Here is a 25,316-nt window from a genome sequence, read left to right on the forward strand (position 1 = left end):
TAACAATATGAATTGTGTAACTCAATATTGGGATACAAAATCTATATATATAATTCTCTTCTGGGAGACGCTAGAAAACAAGCTGTAAGCGCGCTCCCTATCACCCCATCCCTACATGGTCTGGTGAGCTGTGGTTCCCGCTAAATGTTTACATTAATCGTGGAGCCGGGTTTAGTGACGGCTATTAGGGGCAGGTAATTTAGTTGTGAAATGATTTTAAACTAAGGGGAGGTAACTAAGAGGATGCTGCTTTCACTGGGGGGGGGGGGGGGGAGGGTAGGGGTTGGGGGAAGGAGGGTTGTGGTAGCAACGTCCTTAACGACCTACTGATAGTGTTTTAAAGCAAATATTTTCAGTGGCACATTGGTACTGTCAAATTCACAAATTATGAATTACTGAAAAGTAGAAAATAAAACAACTAAATAGCAGCGTATGATATGCCGCGGGTCGGCTCGTAGATCAATAAAATTTTATCAACTTGTGAATGCTTTAAGATATAGTCTGTAGTGTAAGTATTAAACAAATTTACCTTTTTGAACTGTTGTCAAAATAATGTCCTTCTGGGCAGAGCCTTTGAAAGTACCTTCCATATGTGCAAACTGCATAAGCTCTGCAAGAACTTTGGCACACATGTTTTTCATTGAAAAAATTGCACTGTCGATATTGGCTGACACAAGGGATACTAAGTGTACAGTCGCTTGTTACTTTACAACCTGAAACCCCAGAAGTTATTGAGTGGTAAATTACAACAAAGTGATTTCAGTATAGGAAAAACAAAACACAAGCTTATCGACTATCTTTTTACATAATCATGTCTTTAAATCAAATAAATGATTTAATTCAATATATTTCCTCCTGGGCCTACTTATGAGCTACAATAGTTTTATTATAGTACTTATATAGTCTTGTACGTTTACAACTAATTTAAAACCTTATTTTTCTTGTAATGCCTACTAATAAGCTACAATAGTTTTTTTTTTTTTTTTTACCTGAAGTTGGCAATGGGATTTCAATTGGAGCTGTTACAACTGGCTTTGGAGGAGAATTCTGGACAGTCTCAGCATAGGGGAAGTCGTTGTGATAATCACAATAAAATGTAATAAAAAAGTTGTCTGTCTTGAATCTTGGACACTCGCTGTTAAATTCATAATCAAATACACTCATCACAGCTGGGAATAGATATAAAATAGTATACTTTAAGTCAATCTTATAGTTGGTGGCATTTACTGATAGTAAAAACTATTTCTGGGCTAATGTTCTATCAGAATGTAATACAACCACAACTAATTTGTCCCAGTTTTACTCACGGAGACACTTAAAAATTTACAAGGGGAAGTGTATGCTGGTTAAATTAAAGTGTATTATTTTCTATTTACATATTTTACATATATATATAGATAGATAGATTACGGAGTCTGTGATTAACTTACACTAAATGCTTTCATAGAGTACGCCCCAGGGAGTCTGGGTGGTAGTACGGATAAACAGCTAGATCCCAGATTTAATGTCATGGCTTTGTTTACACTTAAATAATGAGATTTTCATGTCTATGATAGATTTTTAAAACAAATATCACTAGTTGCTCATTATGATGATGTTAATAATGTTATGAAACACATTGTAGTTTGTAGATATGCCTTTTGCTTCAGAACATTCTGATTCAGAAGCAGTTAAAATGGATCTCAAGGCACTTACTAATCATTTTGCAAACTTAAAAACAGGAAAAAGAAATCTAAATAAAGTAAGACTAAAAAATTTGCTTGGTTAGTGGCAACACTAGGACGGATGTCACCCTTTGCGTTTACTAAGGGTGTCACCCCAACCTCCTCCAACAATTTTTGGTTTGGTGTTACCCTTCTCCCCCCTACTATTTTACTATTTGAACTGGAAAAAAATTTTTTTCGTACCTCGCCTCCGCCTAATGACGGTTGTGTTCGGGTCCTTATATTTTACAGTCTTACAGTTATTTTATTTTACATAAAAGATATATATAATTTAAAAAATAACTTACGTTACGGGATACTACATTTAATAATACATGTTCATGTACAAACATGACGTATAAAATGAACAATATAGGCCTACAGATTACTTATGTTATTGAAAACCCCTCTATTATAAGAGGCAGTTGTTATCTTCACTGGCAACATTTAATTCCGTTGTGCGGCTGACAAAGGACCCACTCATAACTTTTTAATAAGGGCCCAAAATCCTTACAAAGCCACTGGTTCGGTATCAAAGTCGGTGACTTATAAATTACAAGCTTGTTAGTACATTTTACTGTTTTAATTCCTAAAATTTTACATCCTAAATAATATATTTTCCTCTTACACACACTTGCTCTAAATTATTTTGACTTTTTTTTTTACCTTCGTCATAGTCTGATCCATACATAAGTGGGGGTTCAGTACTAATAGCAACAGCACCACTGCAATCTTTAAATTCTTTAGTTACGGGATCTTTGCAAGCCGTGTGACACACTCGACCGCAAGAATCGTGGGCTCGTAAAAGAGCATGCGTTACTTCCCCTGTTATATACATTAAATAGAACGGTTTTAATGTACAGCAATTAACTGAAAATTAACCTAAACAACATTCATTTCTTGCGACTATAGTAAAAATAATTATGAAGCTTTGCAATATACTAAATCCCCTCTTTCCAATACTATAATTTTAAATTCGCGTGGGAACCTACATCTATTTGCATGAAATGTTTAATTTTAAAAGTTTAGGTAATGGAAAATTCAAGCAATAAAATGTCAATTGCAATTCACCAGCCTAAAAGTAAAAGAATAAACGTAGTTCTTATAAATATGTTGTGGAAAATGCTAGAAGACTACTCAGTTAACTTCTTTACCTGCTAGAGGTTTTTTTACACCAATGAAACCCATTGACAGAGAAACAGCTAATCTCTGGTCAACAATAGCTGACTCCTTGTAAAAGCCGTTGTAATTTATGCCTCTGGATGACAGAAAGACTTGACCAGTGACACTGTCTTCTGCGCAACGCTTGTATGTTTTGGGATTACTCAAACGACTTGTAATGTATCTACAAAAAAAAGTGTTTGGTTAGAACAATTCAACGACTGGTAACTATCTTACTAAATACGTATTTATTGGTTTTTCCTATCTTTTTTCCGTTCGAGGCCAAGACCAATTTCATTTCATAATAATTATATCCCCTATCGTCACAAGTCAATCCAAAAGTCACGTCACATCGCGATAATCATTCCCAAACTATTTCTTGTTTTACGATGTTTTTACAAGCTTTTATTTAAATGTGTTAATACATAAAAAACATCTACACATGCGTATATGCATACTTATATATATATATATATATATATATATATATATATATATATCCTATATTAAAAACATGCATGCTTTTCTTCTAACCTTTTGGTTTGACTGTAAGCTCTAGGTGAATAAATGTCATCAGCATAATTTATTTGACCGTTTTGTACTGGGTAGCTGCTATATTTCTTAAATTTTGGTGGTCGGACACTGACAACTTTAACAGGAATCATCGCCCATTTGTTTGTATCGCAGGACTTGTCACAGCAATAATCATTCTGTATCGGTAATTCATTGCTTTTCTTTTTACAAAAGTCTGTAGCATTTCCAGAAAAAGACGGCAGTGTTGGGATTGTTGCAGTAGGCGTTGTAACGACAGCATTCAATACTGTAGGTAAACATCTCCCTGTTGCCACTTGACAAACCAGATATCTGTAACAAGAAATGAGCGCTACTGAACATGTTAACAATTGAGAAGTAGACATTGTTTCAGTTAAAGATTATATATAATTTTCTCTTTCACACGAACTTGATGTTAGTATAAAATTAATATTTTTACAGAAGCTTTTCACCGCATTTACACTTACTAAAGGTATACAGTATACATGTCATGTCCAGAACTCAAAACCCGCCACAACTTGATTTTAGGTTTTTAGGGGGATAACCCCCCTCCTTTCCCCAACCCTACCCCGCACCTCCTCCCCCCCCCCCCCCCCCGTGAAAGTAAACTCCTCTTAGTTACCTCCCCTAAGCTTAAAATCGTTTCAAACTAAATTATCTGCCCCTAATAGCCGTCACTAAACCCGGCTCTACGATTGTAAACATTTAGCGTGAATCACAGCTCACCAGACCATGTAGGGGTGGGGGCGGTAGAATTATATATATAGATAGATTCTTTCGCCCCGGGCGCCGGAATGAGTCGCTACACCAACATTCACTGCCTAGCCGTATGATCTAAAACTTTTTTTTTTATTTTAAAATATAGAAGAGAACAGAACACAAAACTTAACACAACAAATAACACAAAATAACACATCATACACAACAAATACAAACCACAAAACACAACACCTAGGACAAAAAAAAAAAAAACAACCTATTTTACAATCCTTGTAAAATAAATGTATATTTCACTATTGAATTTTTAAAATATTAAATAGTCAGCTATTAAAAGTAGAGGAAATAATTACACTCTATACAGCTCCGTTCACATATTTGGTTATATCTTTAAAGTTTTATTTTGCAAAAGAATAAACTTTCAATATACTATATAGAAAAGCTGTATGTGATTTTTATCATAAAGTAGCTCTGTCTCTTTGAAACCTTTATATTATTAATAGATGATTCGCCCGTTGAGGGGGAAATATAACGGAAGCTAGGTTATAATGTTTTTTTTTTCTAAACAGAAACCAAAACCAAATTTGCAACCTAAACCTAATTATATACATAAAACTCATTTTATCCGGAAACTGAAATAACATAAAAAACGGCACTTCAACCGCAACCTGAAATTAAACATGAACAGGCCATTTAACCTAAAAGGAAATTTAACCAGAACCAGGATATTTTTCTCGAATAGGAAACTATTCCGTAAATGGATTTTAGCCGAAACCAGAAGATTTTCAAGAAAAGGTAATGTTTTCGGAATCAACCTCACATGGAAGTGTACAATTTAGAATGTACAATTTAGAATATACTAACATTTAAAATAATGTTTCATCATGAGATGTACTAGTTAAACAAAGTTTAAAGGTGGAAATTATCAAATATCGTTGCCGCTTAGTGGGTCAATTGATCATGCCCGAATTGAATCAGAACAATTTGGGTTTTCCGTGAAGAAGAAATTAAGATACGGGTAGAAATGGCAGGAGAGAAAGTAAATGATGGAAGTCCAAGTCTAAAAGATGAAAACAAGAGAGAAATACTACTGCCAACCCACCCCGAACTGATCTGTTAAGTACATTTGGGAAAACGCGTAATGAGGTACCAAAGAACTATGCCACCAGAATCATAACTTCTGAAACAGGTAAAACTCGGTAAATATTGTTTTTGCAATTAATAGTAAAGAGGTGTGTGATCAATACAGTGATCTAACCCATACAAGATCTTTAAAGAACACAAAAAACAGAAGCTAATTAAAAATTTAATGATCTGAACTGCAAGATCAATATTTTTGTTATATGTAGACCAGGGGTCGGTAACCTGAGGCTCGCTAGCCGCATGTGGCTCGTTATATGTGGCCACTGATCATAGTGAGCGTCAAGTCAGATCGCAATTAAATAAAGAAGGGCCTGATATTTTCGAACCTATATTAGCCAAACATTAACTCCCAGCCACAAATAAAGAACTACTGGTTTAAGTCTTTAAAACAAACGGATGTTTAAGATGAACAAAGTGAACTCTTATAGAAAAAGCCGCGAGTAAGAAGATACACGAAAGCAGCAAACATATATCTGGAAAAAGCAAAGGACTCGTCAGCGTTTGACTTTCTAAAAATCCGTTGTCAAATTAATCGCTCCTGATTGTCTCACTCTGTTTCCAGATATACATCTCACTATATATGCCCCAAATAGTCGTCACTAATTCGACCCTGCTGTACGATTGTAAACAGCTCGCCAGACTGATGGGAGTGGGGGTGGTAGCGATATGGTCTGTTGAGCATGCCTAGAGTGCGAGGGAGGGGGAGGGTTGGCATGCGTTTACGTGGTGGTTTCCCCATGAAGAGAGTCTAGCTTTTTACTATAAATATGTTATCCACCAATATATTCTTCTGTCCTATTCATAAAAAGCCACAAGTCGATTTGAGGTTTATATTATGTCTATGCCTATGTCTGTTATATATATATATATATATATATATATATATATATATATATATATATATATATATATATATAAAATAATATATATATAATTAATTTAAAAATCTAAAACTTGTCTAACACCCAATAGAAAGGAACAATTTTTACCGGGATCCACAATCAGGTGATCTAGCCGAACAGACTGGAGCCGCATCATACTGGAAGGTTTCAGTCAGAGCTTCCAGGTATCCATCCGCCTGGGTTAGGTCGCCAAAGCCAGTAGGGGCTGTGCTTAGGTGTCGTGGATCTGAGTCCTGGCAATTAAAGGATTCCATATATATATATATATATATATATATATATATATATATAATTCTCTTCTGTGAGACGCTAGAAAACAAGCTGCAAGCGCGCCTTCCAGTCCCCTCTCTTTCTCTCAATCACTATCACTACCACCCCCACCCCACCCCCACATGGTCTGGTGAGCTGTAGTCAAACAACATGTTTGCAAATCGTAGAGCCGGGTTTAGTGACGGCTATTAGGGGCAAATAATTTAGTTTGAAACGATTTTAAACTTAGGGGAGGTAGCTAAGAGGAGGCTGCTTTCACGGTGGGAGGGGGGGGGGGGAGGGTAGGGTCGGGGTTAGGGGAAAGGGGGGGGGGTTAGTATTTTAAAGCAAATATTTTCAGTGGCAGCATTGGTACTGTCGAATTCACAAATTATGAATTACTGAAAAGTAGAAAATAAAACAACTAAATAGCGGCGTATGATACGCCGCGGGTCGGCTCGTATAATATAAGCGAGCTGTGTCTGTCCTTCCTTCTGTCATCGCTGTAAATTTTGGAACCATAAAAGTAAACATCGCATCATGCACTGGTTTTCAGTGCGTCGCAGCGTCTCATTATAAGTGATAGAGTAGAGTTTGTTTATATAACGACATAAGGTTATTTTATAAATGCCACTGTTTTTACCCTTTCGCATGTCAAGAAAATATTAAATACACGCACACTGCTAAAACATATCAAAAAGATTACAGTCAATTATCATTTTCGTTGAGATTATCAGAAAAAGGCGATACATTTTAATAACATAATAACAGTAAGGCAGAAAAATCAAATTAATTTAACTATTTTTTTTATAATTTTGACAAGGGAGGTAATTTAAAAATAAATTAAACTCGCGCTAATTTAAAAAATGTGAATGCAAATCTACGGACGACCTAGAAGGAATTAGTGTTGCAATAATATAATTAGCAAAATGTGAATGCAAATTATGCGGATGTGGAAGAGGAAATTATTGTTAGAAAATTATAATTAGCATGGATTGATAAAAGGCAATCTTTTATTTATTTTATTCACTGAATGTACTGTTTACTACTTATAATTTTTAATCAACTATTCCGCACTATTATAGACGCGTCATCACGTTCATTGGGTGCGCAATGGTTTTAGTTATGAAACTCTATTGTAAATTTTTAAAATTTAAACTACTGGAAAAAAAAATGCGTGAATTGATAAAGTGATGATATATGGTAGGTAAAACACGGATATTTTAAATACTGCCTATTATTTATTGTATACACTGAACGTATTGTTTACTAATTATTAGGAGAGGCGTAGCGAGGGGGGGGGGGGCGACATATGTCCCCGGGTGCCGGCCTTAGGGGGCGCCAAAGTGGGTTGGAAGAAATTTCAGGGGGGGGGTGGAAATCGAAAGTTTGAGGGCGTTGGGAGTGTGCAAATCGAAAGTTTGAGGGAGGTGCAAATCAAAAGTTTGAGCGGGGGGAATTTCAAATCAAAAGTGGTGCAAATCGAAAGTCTGAGGGGGTGGGGGGGGGGGGGGGAGGGGGTGCAAATCGAAAGTTTAAGGGGGTGGGGTGGAAATTGAAATTTTGAGGGGAGGGGTGCAAATCGTAAGTTTGAGGGGGGGGGGGGGTGTCAAATCGAAAGTTTGTCCCCGGGCCTCTGTTTTATAGTCATTCACTGTGTCAGACGCGTGCGCGGCACTCGGAAAGGGCGCGATTTGGTGCTACGGGCTAGACTGTGAGCAATATGCCTTTATGATTGCTTTTAAATTGTGTTTATGTTATGAGTGTTGTGTATGCGGACGTTCCTGAGAGCGTTTTCTCTCAATTTTTAATTTTTTTTTCGTGAATAATTATCAAAGTGCTACGGATACCCGCGCACACTTATAAGAATATTCGTCCCAATGCGGCGACCCTCTCCCGCGCTTAGCGCGGTAAACTCTGAGGTTATATCCATATCCACACCGTAGCGAAGCATGGGTATAAGCGTTTGTGTTTAGTTTTGTTCTGCTCCCAAGTTGGTACATTTAAAAAAGATTCACCGCGGCGGAGCACGGGTATGCAGCTAGTATAATATAAGCGGGCTGGTAGTGTGTCAGTCCTTCCCTCATTCCGTCATCGCTACAGATTTTGGAACCATCTTTATCTTTAATACTACTAAAACTCAAGTTTGTTTACATGTTTGGATATTTATTTGTTTTTTTTTTGTTTGTGTGATTGGCTACTGGAGAGAATCCGCGCTATGTGTAGAGCTGTAAAATAGTATGTAGGTAAAGAACAATTTTTGTTTTCAGACAGAGTGTTATTCACAAATTTATTTAAAGACGTTAATTAATTTTTTGATTTATTCATTGGTAGATTAACCACATTAATTTTAAAAGTTTCAAACAATGGCTTTACTTTGACGGAATAGTGAAGTCACATGATTTGTTCACTTTTTAGTACAAAGCAATGGTGGCTTCAATAAAATATTTCGTGGCCTATTCAGATCTTTAACGCGTTATAAAGCTAATTTTCTGTCGGCTATAACTTTAACAATACGTCCGTTTGCTGTATTTATTACGTTCCAACACTTATATCAATTTTCACCTGTCTTTTTCATTTAGTTTTACCACGGCGGAGCACGGGTATGCAGCTGGTGTATATATATATATATATATATATATATATATATATATATATATATATATATATATATATATATATATATATATATATATATATATATATATATATATATATATATATATATATATATATATATATATATATATATATATATATATAAGAGGTTCAAAGGTTTGCCTATCGGTAAGTTTTTTTTTAATATATGCAATAGTGTGTGTTAGTTACGGTAGAACAATCACTGCTGTTGTAGATGCTTTTTTTTTAAAAGAAAAAAATTAGTAGACTATCAAGGTGCAAAGAAAATTGTTTTGTTGTTTTTCGTCGGATACCCCCCCCCCCCCTCCCCCTGCGGGTCTAGTGGCATGGTACTTTGGGTACCTCATTACGCACACACACATTATAAGTAGTTACACATCAGCAGTTAGATAACACAGCACAGATTTTGACGCTTGGCTTGCCTTAAACACACACAGACACTCTCTCCATGGCTCGTCAAAACTTTGAGTCCAAGTCAGAAAACCGCCACTGAAACTGCAGCTGGAGGTCCTTGATGATCTCATATGCAAATGACTAAGCTGTTGCTTTAGCCATGAAGACCCTGTACTGCTGAAAGTGTGTCAAGTTTTTGGCCTGTACTTGTTCCAAAAACAAGATCCGTTTGGATCTGAAGGCCTTTAAGTGGGTGTATAGAACAGAAACTAGATTTTACTTTCCTTGTAGTTTTAGGTTCAGAAAATTTATAGGACTAGTTATGACTGCAGCAAAGGTCAATGTCTATACCCACTCTTCATCAGACATTAATGGATGTGGCTTGCCTTTACTTTCCAATAAGGCACCCATTTCCCTGCTTAACTTAAATGCTCTGCTCAGAACTTTCCCACAATTTAGCCACCTTACTGTTGTTTAATATGGTAAATGCTGCGTTTCTGTGTTTAATATGGTAAATGCTGTGTTTCTGTGTTTAATATGGTAAATGCTGCGTTTCTGTGTTTGCATCTTTCAACTATCTATGGTTAAGCCCATGTGGCTTTATTATATTCACCATCTTCACCACAGGATTCAGTACACTACCAATGTCCATATATTTAGCAAACAAAGCTTGCTGGTGAATAATACAGTGCAGGAACACTGGTTGTAAAATGTTTTTCTCATTCGCTTGTCCAACTAAGCCTTTCTTTATGCCACTTATGTACTTTCCTCCATCAACATTCAGCTGAGGTTAGTCCAGTCCAAGTTATAATCGCATTTTTTAAAACTCATTGAATATAACCTCTCCGGTAAAAGTGGCATACATGCTATGTAGGGAAGACAGCTCTTGTGTTATGTTCATGTCTTCATTCACACCTCTAATGAACACAAGCATTGGAGAGGTGGAACAGCTAATCCATTGCAATTGAAAAAATGGCGTTACTTGCTTGCATTTTTAGCTATTTGAGTCACGATGTTTTCACCAATGTCTGCAACACGGCGCGCAATGGTAGTTGCACCCAAAGCCACATTTTCAAATTGTTTTGAATGTTCTTGGCAAAGTTCTTCAGCCTCCTCCTACAAAAATCTTTTCCGTGGGCAAAAAGATCTACGCGGGCTGGATGAGAGGTCCTCGTGGGCCGCATCCGGCCCGCGGGCCGTAGTTTGGAGACCCCTGCTCTACACAAATACGGCCCGTCCAGTTCTGGTGGTGAGTTGGGGGGGGGGGGCAACTCAGAGGGAACATAGCGTCAGTCTTTAGATGGCTGTTCTAAACACACATACACAATTATACATATACGAACCGACCCGCGGCGTATCATACGCTGCTATTCAGTTGTTGTTTTTTTCTACTTTTCAGTAATTCATAATCACTGCTGTCACTGAAAATATTTGCTTTAAAACACTATCAGTAAGTCGTTAAGGACGATAACCCCCCTCCTTTCCTCCAACCCCTAAATCCCCCCCCCCCCCCATCCCGTGAAAGCAGCCTCCTCTTAGCTACCTCCCCTAAGTTTAAAATCGTTTCAAACTAAATTATCTGCCCCTAATAGCCGTCACTAAACCCGGCTCTACGATTGTAAACATTTAGCGTGAACCAGAACCACAGCTCACCAGACTTCCTAGAGAGGAAGAGAGGGGACTGCAAGGCGCGCTTACAGCTTGTTTTCTAAAGTCTCCAAGAAGAGAATTATATATATATATATATATATATATATATATATATATATATATATATATATATATATATATATATATATATATATATATATACTGATTCGGAAATAGATTTTAATAGGTTAAAGTGGTATTAAGAGAATAAAAAATGTTTAAAAAGAGGTCAATGGTGGTGGGGGAGGTTTATAACCCCCTCCTCCTGCCTACGCCATTGTATATATGTAGGCCTCCATGTCTTTATATATATTTGTGTGTATATGAGAGACAATCAGACGTACATAAAGTCAAGCTGATGGGAAAAAAGACACATCTAGTGTGATTTAGTATTACTTACAGTTATATCAGGAAATACTTGTGGATCAATTCCCTGCGCTTTTAAATTGGTTCGGAAAAGTTCCCATATATAGTCCACAAACGCGTGATGAAGGAAAAATACGGGATCAAAAGCTGCTGTGTCCAGCTGACTCATTGAGCCTCCACAGAATACGTGCACGGCTGCGTGATGAAATTCCAGGTCGTAGCGTGGATCCACCTGCTGGGACGTTATGATGTCATGATGTCTGAAAGTAATCATATTGGTTTAAGGTGTCATTCGTAAATGAGTAATGCTTTTTTAAAGTAGAAAATAAATTATAGACTACTATTTAAATAACTATAAAGAAAAGCGTGGGTCTCTTCCTAAACATTATTAAAGATATCCAATAGATACTAAAGTGACCCACGCTTTTCTTTATAGTTATTTAAATAGTAGTCTATAATTTATTTTCTACTTTTTAGTGCATTATTACATAAAAGCGTGTTATGAAAACGTTGTTTTTTTTTTATGAATTTTTTTTTGTAACTTCACTTCAACTGTCTTTGATTTAAAATAATAATAAGAAAACAGTACGTTCAGTGTATGGAACAAATAAAAGGCAGTAATAAAAATACCAACTACATTGCACTTAATCAATCCCCGCTAATTATGTAATTATTTTTTTTTCTTAACACCAAAACAAATAATAAAAATTAAATTCTTTTCCCCCCAGATGTTTTTTAAAGGGAAGTAATTTTTTTTTATCTAATCAAGGGACGTAATGAGCGCTAAAGGACTAAATGCAAATAAATTTCAGACACAATTAGAAATTTTATAAACTTTGATGCATATTTTTAAAAAAGTTTTATGTATTGTTCATATTGAAAATTATTATTTTAAGTATGTAAAATGAAAACTGTTTTTAGAGACTTTCAATATAATTTTTTAACTCATAAATTTAGACCATGAGTACTTTAGAATCTTTAGAGCACTTGAATCCATGTAAGTATCGTTTTATCTTATATACCTTTGTATTCCTCGGTTACAAACATGTTTGGTCTGAATGTATTGATTTTGGTCTGTATATTGTGCAGGTCTATTCCTCCATGAAGTTGTTTGTTTTTTTACTAGCGTGTTGTGGCTAATGTTTGTAATTGTGGTCTGAAATATGTACTCTCTAATGATTTTATTAAGATGTTTAATTGTTGGCTTTGGGATTGTTTTAGCCGTGGCTATATAGGTAATTTTTGGGATGACGTACCTATTAATTATAGATGACCTAGCAAAAATTGTTGTTGAGCTAAATTTATAAAGTGCTATGGTGTTTTGGATTTTGCTTGAAACTTGTTGCCATTCGTCATCGCTATTGGTGTGTGGGTAGCTGTAGTGGGTTATGCCGTAAAGTTTTAGTTTGTTGGTACCTATCATGTAAAGTGGGTAATTTGGTTTGTTAATCCAACGTCCAAGTCCCAAGATTTTTGTTTTCATTAGGTTAATTTTTGTCCCGCTACCCAGCCCAAAGTCAAGGAAAGTATCTGTTATTAGAATAATAGATTTTTCGGTTTGGAGGGTAAATGCTGTATCATCAGCGTACGCTAGAATTGTTTTGTTTAATTGGTTTGGAATGTCAATTCCTCTGATGTCTCTAGTGTTTCTAATGCATTCTAACAGGGGTTCGAGTGTAAGTATATAAAGGATGGGAGATAGGGGGCAACCTTGTCTGACTGATTTATTTATTCTAAAGGGTTGGGAAATATTATGGTTTATCAGTAGGTGACTATGTGCATTAAAATAGATTATTTTTATCCATGTCGTAAAGTATTGTCCTAAATTGTTTGCTTCTAAGATTTTGTGAAGGTATTTGTGAGCTACCCGGTCGAAGGCTTTTTCTTGGTCTAAACTGAGTATGCATGCTTGTGTGTTTTTCTCGTGTGTGTAGTGGATGATGTCTCTAATTAAGTGATTGTGATTTTGTATGTTCCTACCTGTGATGTTGCATTGTTGATCTACATGTATAATTTTATGCAAGTGTGGTTCAATTTTGGAGACTAGAGCTTTGGTTAGGATTTTGTAATCAGTGTTTAAGAGCGAAATAGGTATTTGCGTATTAATGTTATGTATGATCTGTTGAAGTTTTCGTGGCATTGTTCTAGCAGAAACATTTCTCTAAAGGTAGCTAAAAGAAGGGGAGTTAGGTCGGCTGAAAAGGCTTTTAAAAAATCGCTTGTCAGGCCGTCCGGTTCTGGCGATTTGTTTGAATTTAATTTGAGTACATACAAAACATGAAAAAGACGCTAGAAAACAAAATATCAAAAACGAGACCTTCAACATCGATATAGTTATAACTCTAAACAAAATCCCTAAACAAAGAGACAGGACGGACCTAGAGCAAAAAGCAAGGACGGTAGCTATCTATAGACATCTATAGAACAGCAGAATAAAAGCAAAACACGACAAGGTACAGTTCACGGGACACGTACTAGACTTGATTTATCATAGACGACTCGACAATGACAGCACTTAAACACATATACCATAATTAGCAACACCCCAACGTAAAGAACATATTACACTGCATTGGCCACCTGGCCCGCCTAATCTAACCGACACATCCCCTTTCATCACACCCTCCCCGCCCCCCGCCCCTAAACCTCATGATCCCAATATCATATTCCCCTCATAACTGCATCCCCTTCGTCCCCATGAACCCATCCCTGTGTTGAAATACTATGTTAAATACTGAAGATGACGTATTATCCAAATACATAATTATCTAACAACATTAATTTGACTCCCACCCCCACAACCCCCACCTTGTTTCGCATCATTTATCATTTGTCATTCAGTTTCCTATTGTTGCTTATTTGTGTATTGTTTTATTTATACAGCTTTCAAACAAACACATCATTTGTCTCTATTTTACTACTATCACATATGTAAGGTACTTTGGTCCACAACGTACAAAATGACCCCAATGACCCCTACTCCTTTTGTATTCATTTTATTATCACCAAATTAATACTTACAGTTGTTTGGTTAACTTTACTAACTCTTTTATGAGAACACTGTTAACCAATTTTTTACCTTTAAAACTCCACTGTATCCCCACACCCCGTGACAGCTACACGTCTACCTACCCACCCCTAACCTGTCGATACTAAACATCCAAACAAACATAAACACCGACTTGAACATACCAAACTTTCACTCTCCCGCTAAATCGCTCACACAGCAATCTGTTCGTCAACCCCCCCCCCCCCTCCAAACACACACACACACATTATAAGTAGTTACACATCAGCAGTTAGATAACACAGCACAGATTTTGACGCTTGGCTTGCCTTAAACACACACAGACACTCTCTCCATGGCTCGTCAAAACTCTACCGCCCCCCCCCCCCCCCCCTCTGCCCACATCACCCTCAGATATGATAACCCCACATCCCTTTTAAATGTTCCAACGACCCCACCACCCACCAAAACATCAGTTTCGAATATTTATTCATTTACTTATTTATCTATTATTGTATTTCACTATTGTACAAATGTAAACGAAATCTGTGTATAACAACAAATTTGTTTGTGTGTATGTGACTACTCTACTGGTTATTCATTTTTTTGTATTTACTATGTTTATTGTACAAAATGGGATGAAATCCATGCAAACTAGCTTTGTTTTCGACTATTCTTCCATACGTTATACTCTTCCACCACTTTTGTTGGCAAACATGTTACAAACCAGCCTCTTTTCAATTTTTAAACCAACAAGCTTTAAATTCAATGTATCTTTTGTATTCATTTACATATTTCGGTATTTATTTACTATACTCTGTACATCAATGTAACTATCTTGTAAATATCCACCCAAACGGCGTGGAATGCTACTGTATTTGTTTTAAATTGGAAAATAAAAGTATTAAAAAATAAAATAAATACAAAATAATAAATAAATAAATTTAAAAAAATTGAACTTTATATATTAGATTATTTTCAGTGCATTTAAAAGCTTGTTGCTATAAAAGTTTTTTTTTAATATTTGTTTTATTTTTTAGGTTTGATTGTATAGTTCCGCCACTTGGTTAGAACTGGCCTATCAGGTTTTAGAACGACTTAAAAGCATGCCTACCTTGTCCTTGAAAGTATGTCTGAAATGGCAGTAGCAGAGAATAGTTCGCCATCGGTGCCGACATTCCTAATGAGTTGTCCCCCTTGTGGCGTGGTCCAGTTGGCAAAAGGTCCTGAAACAACTGGCCCCTGCGAGTTACCTAAAAAGGTCGGGGACCAAATGGGCGACTGCGTGGAGTCTTGGAGTTCGTTATCCAAGCTTGAATCCCAGTATGGAAGGCATACCGTTGGATCTACCTCCCTCAGTGCTGTTTCCAAACTGTAAAAAGTAATTGATTTACTTCAGGGCTGTGTTTATTGTTGGTAATACAGACCTAAAAAATCATTGGTTTATTTCCGGAATGTCTTTTCAGTGCTTAACATTTAGAAGGTTAAAGTTAAATTTGTTTGCCAAAAGGCTGTTACAAAAGGATAATTGCCTGTATGCGACGATATCTCTCAAACGTATTAAAGATCAGAATTCGAGTAGGCTTTTAATGGAAAATTACTCATTTTCCTATGTGGTCCTGTTTCTTTTTGTGTTAAGCTATTGAAAACTGATAAAAATTAACGCCTACTAAAAAAGGCTACCATTTATTTCAGATAGTATATAAAGTCTAATTACCCCATTAATGGCACACACTTTGTTGAAAGAATATGGGCGGAATGGAAATGTAATATTATCGACTAGTCTATAAGCCAGTTTTTAAAAGTCGCCGGCTAAACTGTGCCTCTCTTTCTCAAATAATTGATACACAACACAGACTTCCTCTTCTTCATCGATCTTAATTTTAGTGTGGAAAGGGATTCCCTCCAACACAATTAAGTATGCGTGTCAACTTGGTATTCGCCTTAAAGGACGTTGACTCCCAATTCTGTCTGCTTTTCTGTTTGGATTTGCTTCCATAGCCTTTGTCCAACCAAGATGTGTTACCAGTTCTAAATATGTAAACCACATTTTTAAAAAGTTGTATCTTCTAGAACAATGTATATTTCTTTTTTAAAAAGCAAATGTATATTTGCTACGACTCTTGCCAGGGACCCGCAACGTTCTACTATTCGAATACGTCATCTCCGAATGTTATTACGGCTGTCAAGTCTGCAATTCTTTCTCATACAAAATATCGTTATTTCATGGTTGGGTTCTGAGGTCGTTCTCATTATATTAGATTAAATTATACAAATCAAATCTACTTTTAACGGAATTGATGCAATACAATTTTAAAAACGAATTATTTGTTTTGTAGTACGAATGTGAACAAGGTTGTTTTAAGTATTGTTACTACCTTACTTTGACCTATCAATAGCAAAAGTATGCTTAATTATCGAAAGGCTGCAAATATAAACGATGAGTTACCTTGAATACGTACACGAAACTTACATGAGAAGAAAAATCCTGTGCCAGCCTAGAAATCCCGCCCCTCCATGCGCTGTGAATACAGCACCTTCACCGTGCAGCAGAGCAATAGCGTCATATTTGTTAGGCTCCACAGACTACAACATGAGAGAATATTGACTCAGACAGGCATCCAAATAAAAGAACAAACTTTTTACTTATAGAGGCTACTACTAAAGTAGGGAGGTGTATAACGGCCAAAACTGTCAAAATATCTGTTTATTATTCAACACGATTAAAATACTTCCTCTATATACTATACGAGAAAGTAAAAAATATTTGTGGCAAAACTTGTAAACTTGTAAAATAATTAATTATGCAATTTCCACATCTATTCATAATACAAGAGCAAGATAAATACAATAATATGTGAATATATATACTAGCCGAACCGACCAGGCCCTACAGTGGCATTCGTTGGCAGTGGCGTAGCGAGGTCGGGTGTCACCCGGTGCGGCACTTAATGGTGTCACCACCTCAGAGGCGTAGCGACCCTTCCCGGGGACAAACTTTCAAGTTTTCGATTTGCACCCCCCTCAAGTTTTCGATTTGCACCCCCCCCCCCTCAAACTTTCGATTTGCACCCCCCCCCCCCATCAAGTTTTCGATTTGCACCCCCCTCAAGTTTTTCTCTATATATTTTGCTATTTTTTGCCTTGGTGTCACCCCCCCCCCCTAAATATTGTCGTCCCCCTAAATGGTTGTCACCCGGTACGGTCCGCACCCCCGCCTCCGCCCCTCGCTACGCCCCTGTTCGTTGGTACACGGCATAGGCAGCGGACACCCAGGTACAGTCTGCAACCCTGCCGTTCCATGTGTATTTTGTTTTTTGCCAGAAGTTGGTATCGACAAAGGGAAATAACTAACTTATTAATTTTTAGCAAAATAATCTAGTTAAGTCTAAGCCTGTTAATAATTTTTTAATAATTTAAAAGATTTTGTCGGCCCCTGAGTACCAAAATTTAATCTTCTGAAACCGCAGAAACCTTACAATGAGTTTTCTCAACATTTCCCCCAAGTTTTAATGGCAATAGGATGATCGGCACAGTAATGCACTGAAGTCCCACAAACAGTCAGACTCGCATACAAACATTCATTTTCTAATCGGTCTGTCTGTCTGTCTTTCTGTTTATTTTTCTCTCTTAATAAATAAATAAATAAATAAATAAATAAATATATATATATATATATATATATATATATATATATATATATATATATATAATATATATATATATATAATATATATAATATATATATATATATATTTATATATATATAGGCCTATATATATATATATATATATATATATATATATATATATATATATATATATATATATATATATATATATATATATATATTTTAAACAAATGGCACTTACTGTATCTCGCTTCAGCGTATTTATAGCATTATGAAATCGATTTCTTTCATCATCTGAGAGCATGCGGTATTCCTTACGTAAACATCTGTTTGCAGTGACCTGACGCTTAGCCCTAGTTTTACCAACCAGGCTTGGTGTAGACTCAACTAATTTGTCTGACAGTTGCTTGTAATAGCTGCAAGAAATAGTTGCAATTTCAGTTTGAATTTTTTGTTAGGTTAAATACCTATTGCCACAGGAGAAATCTAAAAATCTAAATGATGCTTAAACGACATTTACTCTGTTTTCAATTGTCCTATCTTTAAGCGAAAATCGTTTAGCTTTTTTATCAAATACAATATCTAAACGATCTTAACATTTTTATTTTCTTATCGATCTAACATAAATTATGATACGGCAATGTGTGCCGGTTTTGCTCAGCTGTCGCTACTATTACTTGTAGTAAAAAAACTAAAAAAAAAACCTCAAAAAAAAAAACAACAAAAAAAAAAAACACACACAACAAAAAAAACCCACCATAAAACATAAACGCAAAAAAAGTTTCTAAAGTAAAATAGCTCAATCTATTTTACCCAATGGTGTACGAGTTCGAATCACATCATTTCAACATTAAATGTTTTTGTTTTAATTTTCCCTCATACAAAATGCACACAGGGAAATCAAAACACGCGATTGGATCTAATTCATTATTATTAATCTGACGTTTTTATAATTTATTTATTTACGAGCCGACCCGCGGCATTATAGAAAAAAATCGATGTTTTCAAAGACAAAAACATGTAAGCTGAGATGTGACTTCTATTTAAATGTGAATGACAAAGTTGCTTTTGGGGACTTGGTGGGACACCATGTTTCTGTGACCTCAACATTTGAAGGAATAGTGGGGTCAGACACATGCTCAGCTGAAATGGGTGGGTTTTTTTTTTAAAGAAAAAATGTTTTGGCTGAGGTGTGACGTCTTTTAATATGTGGATCTGACTTTTGTGACGATATGTGACAGTCGAGAGGGGGAGGGGAAAGATAAAAAATCGTCAAACAAACGTTACGTCATTTATGGATGACCCCCGAAACCCACAGTTATCCAAGGATAATGTTTAGTCTAGTTGAATATACAAATAAAATTAACTTACCTTGACTTTTGTAAATCTGCAGAAGGCATATGTTCTGTGTTAAATTTTGTCAAAGAATTTTCACACAACCAGCTGTAGGTACTACCGACATACGTTTTTATGTCCGCATTCTGCACTCGGTTATAACAATCTTGGAGGTGTTTTGGCAAGGGGATTTCCCATATCTTTGAATCGCCCAGTGGGAAAAGATTGTACATGGCCGCCACAATCCAAAACCAAAGATACATTTTGAAATATCTTTAGGAACAAAAAGACTAAACTAAAGCAACTAAACAATATTGTTTATTTTCAGTTAAACGGTGTAGGTTACATCAACTTTAATTACATAAATATAATTGTAGTACATTCTAGGCCTCCTCTTATAGTATGCTATATGCGTAAAACTCCTATCAAATGAAGTTCTCTAGAAACAAATTAGACTAAAGCCTATTTCTACAAACATCTAATTTCAAACACTGTTATTATTGTACCTTTTCAACTACAACAAGCTGGGGTTTTATTTATAGTTAGCTGATTGAGGAAATACAAGCCATTTTTCTCCGAATGGACGGACGTTACCGTGTGATGAATGATGACAGTCTACCGCTGTTGTCAGGTGACGGTTGTTGACGTCAAGGGAAGCAATCAAGTTCATCGTGTCGGACGTAAAACATTCAAGTTGAGTGGCACCATTTGCTGATGTGTCAACTTATTTTTAAAATGCTATGGCAAGAGGGTTAGAGATAAGAGAGACGGAGCGTAACTTCAGTTACGAGAGGGAGTCTGAAATCTTGTGATGATGTGTAACGATTTTACTCCCCCCCCCCTCTACGTCATACGTTGTCACAAAAATCCAGACCCCCCTCCCCTTTTTATTTGTTTTTAAACATCGATTTTTTTCCCTAAAAAAATATTGACTGAGTTCGGTTAACACGAACTACATCAATCAGTTTCTAGTGCAACTTACAAAAAACAGTTTTCAAAAACGCGAAATAACGGTTAAAATTCAGTTGATGTATTTGCAAGATACGTTAATTAATATTATTCAAGTTATTGTGCATAATAGGTGTGGTCGATTGGAGTTTGTGTTGGATTAAGTGTTAAAATAGGCCAAACAAACTTAGTAAAGTGTTATAAATAAATGTATTGTTTCGGCTTGGCATCCTTTTTCTTTAATTTTCAATGTTTTTTAAGGGTAAAATACCCTTACATCTAGAATTAATTTTAAAGGTATTTCTCCAAACCAAATTTTGAAAAAAAAAAAAAATCTCTAGATTGTTTTCTGTTACAGAAACTAGCCAGCTGACTATTAGTGTTTGCAGAAGAAGAATCAATGATTATGAGACCGTTATATGAGTTAGATTATGATATTTTAGAACTCCACACACGTTGTTGTTTTTAACATGGTCGCCATTGCCACGGCAACCATATTTTCAAAAGAGTCTCCGTTGCATGCAAATATTTTCCCTTAAGCACTCTAACTTATACAAACACAAATTTAAAAAAATGCTTATTAATTAAGAAGTTTTTCCCATAGCCTACCCCCTTAACTATTTAATAGCAGTGTTTGCAACTTTGCAATATCCTATTTAAACGTAAATACGCACCAAACGCACTAACGAAATTCAACCATAGATCAAATATCAATTATTAGACATGATTTGATTTTCACTCCTATTTGAAAACCGGTTAGTAAACATTTTTCTTTTGTCCAAATGTTTTTGTCGTTTATTTGTGTGTGTAGTCAAATAACGGTGGAAATTTATACATTCCTGACACAGTTGCGTCCCTTTAATAGGCACCAGGAAAAATACCAGACTCTCACAAATGTCATATAAAGGGGTTAAAAACTGAACCGAATTACCGCTCAATTTTAACTATTAAGGGGACGCAACTGCGTCAGTATGTATACCGACTGGCAGGTAAGTTGCAGGGAAATTGTTCTTTACTATTACGTTTACCGTTCACTCTCATTTTAACGGGAATATTAGAGTCATTTCAATAATCGAGTTTAATGCGATCGAAAACTGACCGCGGCCTTATATTTATGAACTATACATTGTTTATAGTGCATGAAATAGACTGATCCCTTTCAGATGCAACAAAAACGTGATATTTCTGGTGCGGTAGGCACCTGGAAAAATACCAGACTCTCACAAATGTCATATAAAGGGGTTAAAAACTGAACCGAATTACCGCTCAATTTTAACTACGTAATTGTAAAGAACAATTTCCCTGCAACTTACCTGCCAGTCGGCCTACCCGATCTAATAGGTACGAGGAACAAACAAACAAACAAACAAACAAACAAACAAAAAAACAATTCCCACTTTGCTTTTATAGATATAGATAATGATAATTTGTATGTATGTGCTTACATAAAATAGTGGAAGCGTCAAGTCAGTATTGTGTTTTGTCATTGTTCAATTTAATGATTAGACTGTCTTTCTTATTGTGCTGTAGAAAATACACGCATCTTGTTAACAGTGCAGAGAATATCACTCTACTTCATTAATAAATATGCTTTCTTTTTGTAAATTTTGCTTATTACAAGCATGAAGCGATATTGCTATGGCAGCACACACCTTCAACTTCAACAAACTCAGTAAAATTAGGAGTCCCTACTTTCAGCAAGGTTCCAAGATGAAGATTTAAAAAGCAATATATTTTCACAGCTCCTCTATTACTCTATGTTGCAGAAACGTGGACATATAAAAAGAAAGCACAAAAACCGCCCAAGCGATTTAGAATTAGGGCTAAAAGTTTACCCAGTAAATCATAGCGTCTTGCCGGCTGGTCACATCAGTTTGGGGGATAATAAGCACTAATACAGGATATTATAAACTTCCTGGATTCATAAATCTAAGGTAAATAAGGGCTCGGCTTAGTCATTAAATGCTGTCTGTCAAGGAGCGTAGACACAATACCGGATATAATCTAATATATAAAGTTGAAACGAACTCTGTGTCCCTATATGTGGCGGGCGGACACAATAAATTGAGTAAAAAAAACCTCGACTAGGTCGTCATTGTGTAATACTATAAAAGTGTTTATTATATAACTATATTTTAAAATTTTTTTAATATCCATAGTTTTGTAAAACAGCTTTCATTTTCAAAGCTTACTATTTTAATTAACATTTAGAATGAACAAAATTAAAGAAAATGTGTTACCATTAAAAAAAATTAAATTGTTTCTGAAATATCTTCCTTTTGTTCCTTTATTGCCAATTACTTCCCTTGAAAGATCACGGAAAAACAATTACTTCCATTTTAAAAACATTACATCGGGGAAAAATCTCTATATATAGGCCTAATTCTCTTCTTGGATACCCTAGAAAACACCAAGCTGTAAGCGCGCCTAGGGGGGGGGGGGTGTAGGGTAGGGGTTGGGGTTGGGGTTTGGTGAAAAGGAGGGTGGGGGTTATCATCCTTAACGACCTACTGATAGTGTTTTAAAGCAAATATTTTCAGTGCCAGCATTGGAACTGTCGAATTCACAAATTATGAATGACTGAAAAGTAGAAAATAAAACAACTAAATAGCGGCATATGATACGCCGCGGGTCGGCTCGTACTTTTTATTAGTTTGTTTTGGTGTTGGAGAAAATAATATATTTTTATATAAATTAGCATGGATTGATAAAGTGCACTGTGGTAGGTAAAACACGGATATTTTAAATACCGCCTTTTGTTTATTTTAAACACTGTTTACTAATTATTATTTTTTAATCAATAACAGTTTAGTAGCCGCTCGTAAATGTCCTCTATGTTTACTTATATCTTTCAGTTTGCGGGGGGTATTAAAATCGTTCATTAAATTGAGCGATATGGTGCATACGTTCGTTTTATACAGTGCGATAGACTATACAAAGACTGTTGATAAGAAGGGTTACTAAAGTCCTTCACTAAATCGAATCCAGGGCATCCTCTGGCGTCCCAACAGAGTGCTTTTTGAACTATTTGGCGCCCGGGCTTTCCCGTGAGCGCGATATGACGCCTACGTTCGTTTAAGCGACTGCAAAAGACTATGGATAAGTTGGGATATTATAGTCGTTTACTAAGTTGAATCAGGCGGTGCGATTTCGCGGACTCGACTGTGAGCACTTTGCGTTTATGTTTGCATTTAAGTTGGTTTATGTTCGCGTTTACTTTTGCAGTATTGTGAGTTATTGTTTGCATTTAGGTTTGCATTTGTGTCTCTATTTGTGTTCGTGTTTGCGTTTGTTTTTTTCTTTTGTGTTTGCGATTGATTGCTTTCTTGATTGTATTTTCTTCGTGTTTGCGTTGGTATTTGTGGTTGGGTTCTTGTTTGCATTTGTAGCTAGGTTTGTGTTTGCGTTTGTGTTAGTGTTTGTTTTTTTGTTTGTGTTTTCGTTTGTGTTTGTGTGATGTTTGCGTTTTTTTTTGTGTTTTGGTTTGGTTGGTTGTGGATAAAGTTAGTTCGAAAAGTAATATATTTCATAAATCCGGGCAAAGCAGGGTATATGCTGCTTAATAAACACACAAATCATGGTCCTTTACTAATAGGGCTTTCACAGAGGCCAGTGCAGTGCCTGTCAACCGAGTGAATGGGTAGATGGTGTGTACCTGGACACTTGCTGTCGTCAGACTGCTACAGGATAATTAGTTGTGGTCCTGCCAACACCGAAACGCCCATAAGGCAAAGGAAGAAAAACGTATAACTGATTCTAAAACGTAAATCGGCATACTGCAACAAGACAAACAACTGGTTTGTTTTAGAAAATATAGCTATGGAAACAACTGACGTCTCTGGACATTTAGATTCCAAACTAAAGTTCCTAACTAAAATGGATAGCGCGTTTTTATACCATTTTAGTTTTTATGACTGTAATATATTGAGCTTTGTGAATTCAGGGGAACTCACTCTTCTTGTGTTAGTCTTATCTATAATAATAGTTTCGCTGTCTGTGTATCTATCTATCTGACAAGAACGCTCTAGAGAAAACACTAGCAAAATAAAAACATGCACAGTCAGACGGAAACGAAATATGACGTCATATAGTAGAAAATAATATCAAGCCGGAGAGTGCACACAGTAATATGACGTCATTGATTCTCAAGTAAACATTGAATAAAAATGCAATTTTGTCTAAACTAAGTGGTTTGCGTGAAGTTTCTTTCATACAATTCTTCGGGTAGGGGCGAAGCCCCACCCCCGCGTAAGAACGTATAAGCCCCCCCCCCCCCCCCCCTCCCCAACTCAAAAGAAATTTCTTCATCGATACTCTATAATAAAATTACCGGCTAATTAATCTGTCTAATATAAAAAAGTGGTTTTCTTGCAATTTCTTTAATGCAATTCTTCGGGTAGTGGCTAATCGCGACACCAGTGTTTCTTTCAGACTTTTTCCTTCCCGGAAGGGGGAACTTTATCTAATCTAAAAAGTGTTTAGCGTGCAGTTTTTTTTTTCAAGCATCTCTTCCGGTAGGGGCGAAGCCCCGCCCAGATTCTTCCTTTAGTTTGTATGATCTACAAATGCGACCAGTGTTTCTTTCAGACTTTTTCCTCCCCGGAGAGGGGTGGGGGTACTTGAAATTTTCGGGGGCGGGGGTAGAATGTTCTCGGAGGGGGCGGACACTGGAAAAAGTATATAATTATATTTCGTTGAATGGGACGGTAGACATGTTTTGGAGTGTGTGGGGGGGGGGGGGGAGGGGGTCGAAGCCCCCTCCTCCCAAGTAGAGTTGCCTAAAAGAAATTCTAAATGCGACTTTTGTCATGAATGAGATTAGGTGCATGGTTTAGGGATATGCCTATGACTATATTTTGTATAAATTAAAGTACCTAGAAAATAGCACTATCAACCTAGCGCCTGTTGTATCCTTCCTC

At 36.2% G+C, this 25,316-nt stretch overlaps 1 protein-coding gene across 1 annotated transcript in view; it reads right to left on the reverse strand.

The window, feature by feature from the left end:
- Positions 1-19,975, reverse strand: part of LOC131956104 (uncharacterized) — a 21,174-nt gene extending 1,199 nt beyond the window's left edge. Inside the window, exons 1-11 of the mRNA XM_059320514.1 lie at positions 19,486-19,975; positions 18,356-18,530; positions 16,957-17,069; positions 15,598-15,855; positions 11,511-11,736; positions 6,266-6,411; positions 3,399-3,728; positions 2,858-3,048; positions 2,370-2,528; positions 990-1,169; positions 530-713 (exon numbers count right to left, since the gene is read on the reverse strand). Of these exons, the coding sequence (XP_059176497.1) occupies positions 530-713; positions 990-1,169; positions 2,370-2,528; positions 2,858-3,048; positions 3,399-3,728; positions 6,266-6,411; positions 11,511-11,736; positions 15,598-15,855; positions 16,957-17,069; positions 18,356-18,530; positions 19,486-19,712 (2,189 nt within the window). The 5' untranslated portion in view covers positions 19,713-19,975. The remainder of the gene's footprint in view (positions 1-529; positions 714-989; positions 1,170-2,369; positions 2,529-2,857; positions 3,049-3,398; positions 3,729-6,265; positions 6,412-11,510; positions 11,737-15,597; positions 15,856-16,956; positions 17,070-18,355; positions 18,531-19,485) is intronic.
- Between the last annotated feature and the right edge of the window lie 5,341 nt (positions 19,976-25,316).

Source organism: Physella acuta, unplaced genomic scaffold (assembly GCF_028476545.2).
Source record: "Physella acuta isolate Inbredline_101_S28 unplaced genomic scaffold, ASM2847654v3 ptg001127l, whole genome shotgun sequence".
NCBI classification, from domain to species: domain Eukaryota; kingdom Metazoa; phylum Mollusca; class Gastropoda; family Physidae; genus Physella; species Physella acuta.